The sequence below is a fragment of the Mytilus edulis genome, chromosome 7, assembly GCF_963676685.1.
Source record: "Mytilus edulis chromosome 7, xbMytEdul2.2, whole genome shotgun sequence".
In the NCBI taxonomy this organism is placed as follows: domain Eukaryota; kingdom Metazoa; phylum Mollusca; class Bivalvia; order Mytilida; family Mytilidae; genus Mytilus; species Mytilus edulis.
Window position 1 is genome coordinate 77054703 of NC_092350.1, and position 9765 is coordinate 77064467.

General features: G+C 38.1%; 1 protein-coding gene across 2 annotated transcripts; it reads left to right on the forward strand.

Moving 5' to 3' along the window:
* Positions 1-4039: 4039 nt before the first annotated feature.
* LOC139482263 (uncharacterized) lies at positions 4040-9375 on the forward strand. Of its 2 annotated transcripts, XR_011654814.1 has the most exons (3): positions 4040-4257; positions 4469-9060; positions 9272-9375. XR_011654814.1 is itself a non-coding variant. In XM_071266008.1 (2 exons), exon 2 carries the CDS (start codon positions 4853-4855, stop codon positions 8630-8632), a length of 3780 nt encoding a protein of 1259 aa, XP_071122109.1. In that variant the 5' UTR covers positions 4040-4257; positions 4469-4852; the 3' UTR covers positions 8633-9263. The 2 variants fall into 2 exon arrangements, 1 of the variants encoding a protein (XP_071122109.1); XM_071266008.1 differs by lacking the exon at positions 9272-9375 and having other exon boundaries at positions 4469-9263.
* The last annotated feature ends 390 nt before the right edge of the window (positions 9376-9765 follow it).

Sequence of the window (9765 nt, forward strand, 5' to 3'; positions counted from 1 at the left end):
CTTGTTACCTTAACGATATCAACCAAATGTTCGACCTTTTATTCATTTATCTTTTTCTCAATATCTTATTGAAATAAGAAAGATTTCTTAGACTAGCATGGTTAGGTTGCTCTTTCATTGAAGTCTACCCTAATTCCTTTATGAAACTTGAGGGTGACTGTGGAATAGAAAAATGTTCAGCTCTGAAGTTTGCTGTCTGAAGTCAACGACCTTTGGAAAAATCTTTACAAAAGTGCCAGTGGTAGGTCCGTTTATTGTGCGAAAAGCATAAATTTAATTCGCAATTACATCCGTCATTCACCCTTTATTAGATGTTGATTATACTTAGATGATAGAATACCAAAAGTCAGGTCTGATGACGGCCTTTAGACTAAGTAAAGGAAAATATCATCAACTGAAGCATAAATCTATCAATCATAATAATTAAATGTAGGGTCAAAATTACTGTACATTACTGTTGATCAATACCAGAATCATTTCGAAATGTAGTCACATGCATATTCAATTTAAATGTGTGCCAATAAAAAAAACCTCGAGAATAATATATACCTACACCACAGGGGGTTGTTACAATTGCCAGGTTTACTATCCATACGAACCCCTAAAAAACAATTGTTACAAACCCCTGTGCCTACACCAGGCTGAATCTAGCGAACAATAGCTAGCGAACAATAAGCCAGCGAACTGGTCTATTTTATTAGCGAATCGTTGAATTTCAATCGTTACTTCTCGGCCACTCTCGCTATGCAGTACAAATAGCTTCGTGCAACCAGAAAGGCCGAGTAGTTCCGATTGCGTTGAATTTGTAAGACTCGTCCAATTATAGGCTGGTCCTCTCCCTTGCAACATACGGGTATCAAAGCCAAACAGATAGAGGACAGAGAACCAGTCTAGTCCAATTAATGTCAATGTGACAATGTCTCCAACCCGTTCCTTTGCTGCGAAGCTATAGATGGAACGGAGGACCAGTTTATAGTATAAATTGTCTACTGTAAAACTCGTCCGGAGGTCGGTGGTTCTCTCGGGGAACCCCGTCCTCTCCCTTCAGTGGCGGATCCAGGGGGGGGGGGGGGTTCCGGGGGTGCGCACCCCCCCTTTATTTTTGCCGATCAATGCATTTGTATCGGGACATATGTTTTGCACCCCCCCCCCCCCTGCACCCCCCCCCCCTTTGCCCTGGGTTAGCACCCCCCCTTTCGAAAATTCCTGCATCCGCCCCTGCCCTTCACCACATACTAGTCGCCATCACTAAAACCAAAAGTGTTGTAAGAGGCGTTCACACAAATCAATCTATAATTGTAATATGATATAATTGTAATATGATATAAAAAGTTAATGAAGCAAAATGAAGGCAACAATCAAACAAAAAATGAATAAACCTGTTTTAAGGAACTCTGTCTGTATATAACTGTTTCCCTGGAGCTGATATGAATGCACTTGAACAGAAGTTGATATCATACATTATGAAAATTTAAAGACCACGGCATATGATGTTCAGCCAAAATCATCTTATCTAAATTACACCAATACCGTATATTTGATTTGTACAAAACATTATAAACTATTGAGTCAATGTTACAACTGTAAGTTGACTTAGTGTTCCTTTTATTTGATTTGTGTTTGCTTTGACCATTGAATTTATCTGACATAGTAATGCTTTCAGAATCTAGTTAGAAGCTTAAATTCTGAAAGCATTAACTCAGAGTTTAAACAGATAATGACAATTGGGAATACGTCGGAAAATCCAAGGTAGGAAAACGCGTTATCAAATAAAAATGACTTCAGACTAACAAAAGATAGTATCTTTATTTCCTTTTGGTGTTGGTTACAATTTGAAACGCGGTAATTTCAATTAAAATATTATAAAAAAAAATATTACACATAAAACCAGGTCTATGGACCAGTCTATGGATATAAGTTTTATATATCTTAACTGTTATGATTTTATAGAAAAGCTGTTTATTACAGTATTAATGCGTTTTGCGAAAAAACTATTTCGAAAAAAAGTGCAAATTCTTTTATCATACTTTTTACTATAGTCTAAAATAAGGACAACATATTATGAAACGCGCATCATGATATGCGCAGTGCGCAGCTTTATACGACCGCAGAGGCCGAACCCTGAGACGTTACGCACGTTATTGCGTCAATACTGTAATAAACAGCTTTTCTATAAAATCATAACAGTTAAGATATATAAAACTTATATCCATAGACTAGACAACCAAATACTATTTCGAAAAAAAGTGCAAATTCTTTTATCATACTTTTTACTATAGTCTAAAATAAGGACAACATATTGACAAAATATCAAAAATATGCGTGTCAGACGTAACAGACTATACGCATAATAACTTAAGCAGGGGTGTTTGTGTTCTTCAAAACAGTGTTATATCCTCGAAAATTCGAATGAATGATATGCTTTATTTATAAAGTATTACAATATTACTGAATATGCGTTCCTGTAACGATCAACGCTATTTTTTGGTAAAAACAAATAGTGGTCATTATGGTCAGATTTTGGAAAATGTTGTTATCAAAATTTATAGGTTTTAAAATATAAGATTATATGATATTTCGTTTGTGTAAAAGACCATATCAGAATCTAATTTTTGCAGCACTCACACTTCAAATAAAAATACAACGGCTGCTGGTAAATGTCTTGCAAGATGTCCAACGTCGGATTTTGCCGCTTTTTACAAATAAATTGGCATTTGCGACGCTATTCATTGAAAAATTAGATTATTTGCATGCTACATAGTGCTTTTCCGTAATTGTGCTTTCACTTTGCAAAACAGCTACATAGTTTTTAATAATTTGCGTAGTCAAAACGACTTCGTTTTCAAAGAAATGAAATGTCTTGCAAGTTTGTCCACTGGACGATTTTCATACGTTTTCAACGTTGTCTATTCGGGGTACGCTATTTATGGTGGATCATCTGTATATTTCCTCAGACAGAATCTTCTTGATGGGTCAGATACTATCAATAAAACCACAAAGTATTAGATGAGGTTCTTAAGTTGTGAAAAAGTTAGTATCACGAGAGGAAAAAAAAAATCCTCTTTTTCAATTTTTCAATTTTTCAAATTTGGGAAGCGAAAAACTTTTTTAATTTCTCTGCAATAAGGTTTATATGTATAGAACTTGAAAGTAAAAACAAAATTGGACCCAAAGCGTGCTATTGGCTATATACACCTCTCCACATCACACAAAGCTTGGAAATATATGAGATGAATTATAATTAACCTTTTATTTCTGACAATCGTTGCATTTCTTAATCTAATTGTACCGCTATTAGTAAATAGAATTTTATAAGCAAGACCCGTTTATCTTGTAATTCCCGACAAAAAACTTTTTATAGTAAATCAAAATATATATCTTCTTCCTTTTCGGATCTAAATGGCATTTTATTACGTTTTATGTCAATTGGTCTCTGGTAGAGAGTTGTCTCATTGGCACCCATCATACCGTATTTCATATAGATTTATGCATTACCCAAATACGATATACTTTGTTGTTTGTTGCGTACGTTACTTTCAGTGGGAAATATTTCATGCATATTCAGTACAACTAATCACTTTAAGAAGTATCCATATTGATATGCAGAACAAAAATTACAAGCGAAATAAAAAAAACCTTATCCCAAATAATCATTAATCGCCGTAAAACGTAAGAAATTGACGTTACCATTTGAGACGCAATATAGTGCTTAACGTCTGAACAGTTGGATAATCCAAATTCAGAGCTGTATCAAGTTTGAATGTTGTGTCCATACACAACATTCAAACTTGATACAGCTCTGAATTTGGATTATGATTAAGTTCTTGACACAATACGAGTTTCTGACACAAAACAAATGTCAGGATCTTAAAAATTTATGATGCAATATTTTCAAAAATTTTGAATTTGAGAAATTTGTGGGAAAAAATTAGAAAACAACTAAAACCATCCCTTCATGATATGGTATAATTTCGGCGAGATTCACAAGTTATTGTTTGAAAACTATATAAATGCTATTCTGTTACACCGTTCCGTAATTTATATAGTTCGTTTGATTATATTCTTAATCTGTTTATGTGTTCCAGTCTAGGAGGATTAATCATCTTTAACCTTATAAGAACATTTAAACATTGTATCATCGCTACCTTTCCCCTGCTCACACGGATCTCAAACCGAACATTGCAAGGTCATACCAGTTCTGGAGAACTTTTCAAAGGACAAACGTCATCTAGGACACAATTCGTGGCTAACCACAGAGTGAGTTAATTCTACAACATTGTATTTGAACCCTTCAAATTGCTCTCTACATATTTGAACCTTTTCTCCGTGAAATACCTGGAATTTATCTGTTCTTGAAAGTACAACATTTTCTCGCATTCAACAGACTGCTATCAATTACCTTTGACATTTCGTTATAATAACATTAATTGAACACATTGTAAAATTGTATTTTATTTATATTTTTCAGCTTTTTACCATATGTCAGATTGGTTCATAATTAAAGTATCAGCACCTGATAGTCTTTTCTCCTTGAGCCCAATCGTCGGTTATACTTAATGGTCAGGCCATTACAGTAAAAAGTCTACAACTTGCCTGTTGTGTCTCACAGATAACGCCACTCCACGTTAGTTATACAGCTATATAACTACCTACCTGTTGAGCCCTGCATGTACGCGTCATCCCTTGACGTACAAAAAATGACAACAACTTGTCTACACATCTCCTGAACAGGAAATACAACGGAGCATCGTTCGTAGCTGTTACCTTGACACTACGCAACACAGCTTGTGCGTCCTAGGCAGTAAACCGACAACGTTGAACAAACACTGCCTACAGTTAGTCGATTTACATCATGGATCCCAGTCACGCGGAACCGCAAGAAGAGATACAGCCCCCAGAGGGAAATGTCCCAGATCTAGAACTACTACAAAATCCGTCTAATACAACACTTTCAGATGAAAATGTCGAGACTAGGCGAGTGCGTGACCTCACAGAAAAAGGCAAAGGAGTTTTCACAGAAAAACGTGACAAGTTCTGTCAGGAAATAGAGACCCTTTGGTCAGATGTAGAACCACAGTTATTGGAGATCACCAAGCCTCCAAAAGAACTCCAGCAACTGCTAACAGTACAGGATAAACTCATAAAAGCCTGTACGAATTATCGTAGACTCACAGACGAATATCTGGACTTTCTGAAAAGGACCAGGACATTGGAGAGTCAAAAAGACATAGACGCGTGTAATCTCTCTTTGGATTTTCGTCTGTCCAGAGTGGAACTAGTTATGGAAACCTTACATGAGCATCGCCTTGCCCTTACAAAGGCTAAATCTACAAAAACAAAGACATCTAGAGGCAAGAAATCCTCTCACAGTGGGAGTTCCAACGTCTCTGACATTTCAAGTCTTGCACGGAAGAAGCGTGCCAAAGCAGAGGCTGCCAGAACTCAAATAGCCTTTGCTGAAAAACAGGCCTTGCTCCTAAAGCAGGAGGCAATGATAGAAGAACAGACTCTGTTCAAGCAAAATGAAATAAAGGCCGAGGCGGAACAAGAAGCCATCAGAGCAGATCAAGAAGCCACAAGCAGAAAAGCCGAGGCGGAGCAAGAGGCTATACGTAGAAATGCTGAGGCTGCACACCAGAGAGCTGAAACGAAACGTGAAGCCATACGCAGGAAAACTTTGATGGAACGGGAGGCTGCACGTGCGACACGGGAAAAAGCCGAAATTAAAGCTGCTATGAACATTCTAGAAGCACAAAGAGAGGCTGCAGCCGCAGAAGCCGAGGCTCGTGTCCTGGAATACGACGGCAGCCAAGCATTTAGCGATCTTCCTGATGAAAAGGAAGACCCGCTCCAGTGTGTTCAAGATTTCGTCAATAAACTTCCTGTATTAACTGTTGTAAAGGAAGTAACAGGACATCAAAAGAAAAAACAAATTCCTGTTAAGTTCGAGCTGAGTCACGAAGCACCAGCGTTCGTGCCATCTGTGGCACTGAACTTGCCGCCACAGACATCTGCTGTCTTGCCTTCCGATATTAAGTCCCCGGAAGTTACCTTAATCCCAGATCTGGGAACAATAACTGGCATAGGAGAACAGGGCGTTTCAGAAAAGATCCCTGTCTTACACCAAAATCAAGGCATTATAGAAGAGATCCCTGTCTCACACCTAAGACAAGGACTTATAGAAGAGACCCCTTCTGCACACCTGCAGCAAAACAATCCTACGTTAGAGATTACCAGATTTCTCCTTCGCAAGGACTTGCTGTTCTCCCGGCTAACAAGCTTTAACGACCATGCAGAATCATTTCACACATGGAAAGCCAGCTTTAAAAACGTCATAGACGAACTACAAGTTTCAGACTCGGAACAGATAGACCTACTTATTAAATGGCTTGGACCAGAGTCTAGTAAACATGCCATGAGTATAAGGGCATCAAATGCCAACAACCCAACAAGAGGCCTACACAGACTATGGGAAAGACTGGACGATCGATATGGTGCTCCAATAATGTTACAGACGTCTCTCGTCAACAAACTTGACAACTTTCCAACACTAACAAATAAAGACAACTCACTCCTTTACGATTTGTCAGACATCATCTCAGAAATAGAATATCACAAAGAAAATCCCAAGCTGGGATGTTTGCTAGCTTACTTCGACTCTTCGAAGGGGGTAAATCCTATTGTGGAAAAACTGCCATACGGACTCCAAGAAAAGTGGATAACAAGGGCTTCAAGATACAAGTCCAAATATGAAGTTGCATTTCCACCCTTCACAGAATTCTCTGCCTTCATCAGGGAAATCAGCAAAATAAAGAACGATCCTGGGTTCATCTTTGGGTCAAAAGTCACGCCTAATACAAAAGGCTCTACGCCAAGGTTCACACCTCAGACGTACTCTAAAGTCAACGTCCATAAGACGGCCGTTGAACAGCAAACTGAAGACAGCAGTCAACAGCAAAATCTGTGTATCCTACACAAGACAAAGCATACCTTGAATGAATGCCGAGCATTCCGAGCTAAACCAATCGAGGAACGCAAGGAACTGTTAAGACAAAACAATGTGTGCTACAAGTGTTGTGAGTCAACCACACACAGAAGTCGGGACTGCAACGCAAGTATCAGTTGTAACGAGTGTGGAAGTGAACGACATAACACAGCACTTCACATCACTAGACCACAACAATCTGAAACTTCCCAGTTTAGCTCACCCAGACAAGCCTACGGCGGGGAGCAGACAGAGTCAGCTGAAACAAAGTTAACCTCTGTAAGTTCGATCTGCACAGAGATCTACAAAGATCATAAGAGCGAGAAATCTTATGCCAAGATATTACCTGTGGACGTGTACCACAAGGACAAGACAGACAAAATTATCAGGATGTACGCCATTATTGACGACCAAAGCAACCGGTCTCTTGCCTCGCCTGAATTCTTCAGTCTGTTCAACGTTCGGGAGAAACCTGAAAACTACTCTCTTACGACATGCTCCGGCAGAGTAGCTACTTCCGGGAAAAGAGGAAAAGATTTCGTCATAAAATCTGTACATAGTGACATACAATTTGATCTGCCTACATTAATTGAATGTAATAATATTCCCAATAATCGAGACGAAATTCCTACTCCTGAAGTTGCAATGCATCATCCTCATCTGACAGAACTCAGAGGAAGTATTACACCACTAGAGGAACGTTGTCAAATTCTACTCCTAATTGGAAGGGACCTTATAGAGGCACATCACGTCCTTGAACAACGCCTAGGACCATCCCGAACTCCATTTGCCCAAAAGTTGAGACTTGGTTGGGTCATAATTGGAAATACATACATTGACAAGCAAACTGTTCCTATTGAAGTCAACACAAAGATAACTTACGTTTCAATCACGGAATCAAAACAACGTCTTGCCTCAAGACCGGAAATAGCCGTTAAGGACAATAATCCAATTGTTGTTCAGTCTAACAACAAAAACTTTCATTCGAATGCCAAGGTCGCTAAATCGCATTCAATACAATCCCTTGAATGTACAGGACCTAGTACCAAGCCTGGTAAACGCACAAATTCATCTAAAGGGACATCACTCGCGTCACTAAAAGCAAAATCTGTAACTTCTATAGAAAAATCTATAGATAAAGAAAGTTTCAATCCGAAATCAACAGAACCTAAAGTTCGTGGAGAGGAAATCAATAGCATTCACAAACCTATTCCGAAAGAAGGACCTATTGCCAAATCTGACTTGAATATAAGTGAAAAGGAACCAGTAGTCTTATCTGGACATCATCACAAAGTAACACCTATTCTTGGACATTACTACAACAAAATCAAACATAGAGGACCCCACTTCACAGATAAAACTGCAAGATCAGCAGGATTGAACATTAAGACGAAACGCTTAATTTCGCCTGATACTAAAGAAGATGGAGCTTTTCGCCAAACCGGAAGAGGATCAAATATTAACTCTCGTCATACCCATCGGAGGACCACCTTTAACCGTCGTCGCCGTCTCACAACGTTGGAGAAAACAGTTCCTACTATCTCAACAACAGCTATGAAACATTCTACAAATCACAGCGATCTCATTGGAGAGATCCTTCTTCATAGGACAAGAAACTGTGCCGAACCCAGTTTTCCGTGGAATTAATCTATTCTGGAAACTTTATAGTGAAATGTCGTAAGTTGAGACGTGATAGTTCTCACACGACCAATAGTGGACATTTCACCTGTATATATTCAATTCATATTGGGATTAATTCATTTGTGTAAATCTTGCATTCATATTCGAAAAATTTATGGAATAGTGATATCAGATAGACATCAGACGGGGAGTATTCTGTTACACCGTTCCGTAATTTATATAGTTCGTTTGATTATATTCTTAATCTGTTTATGTGTTCCAGTCTAGGAGGATTAATCATCTTTAACCTTATAAGAACATTTAAACATTGTATCATCGCTACCTTTCCCCTGCTCACACGGATCTCAAACCGAACATTGCAAGGTCATACCAGTTCTGGAGAACTTTTCAAAGGACAAACGTCATCTAGGACACAATTCGTGGCTAACCACAGAGTGAGTTAATTCTACAACATTGTATTTGAACCCTTCAAATTGCTCTCTACATATTTGAACCTTTTCTCCGTGAAATACCTGGAATTTATCTGTTCTTGAAAGTACAACATTTTCTCGCATTCAACAGACTGCTATCAATTACCTTTGACATTTCGTTATAATAACATTAATTGAACACATTGTAAAATTGTATTTTATTTATATTTTTCAGCTTTTTACCATATGTCAGATTGGTTCATAATTAAAGTATCAGCACCTGATAGTCTTTTCTCCTTGAGCCCAATCGTCGGTTATACTTAATGGTCAGGCCATTACAATGCTAAATTTGGACCCCTTTTCTGACCCCCCTTTTTTTTGGAATAAGTCCAAAACCTGACATTTCTTTACACATAATTTACAAGTAGTGTAAGGGAGGTAAATCCGAACATACCCAACATTGTATGTTAACTGTTTTTGAATAACCTTCCTCAGTCAGTACACTGCTTTTAAATTGTCTCAATTGTCAATTGACCAGAAAAACCATCCCTTCATGATATGGTATAATTTCGGCGAGATTCACAAGTTATTGTTTGAAAACTATATAAATGCTAAATTTGGACCCCTTTTTTGACCCCTAATTACTAAACTATTAGGACAATAACCCCCAAAATCAATCCCAATCTTCCTTTAGTGGTATTGAACCTTCTGGTGAAAAATTATAGAGAT

What these genes read in the sequence shown, in the direction of transcription:
- LOC139482263 (XM_071266008.1), top strand. Translation starts at nt 4,853, where the DNA reads ATGGATCCCAGTCACGCGGAACCGCAAGAAGAGATACAGCCCCCAGAG.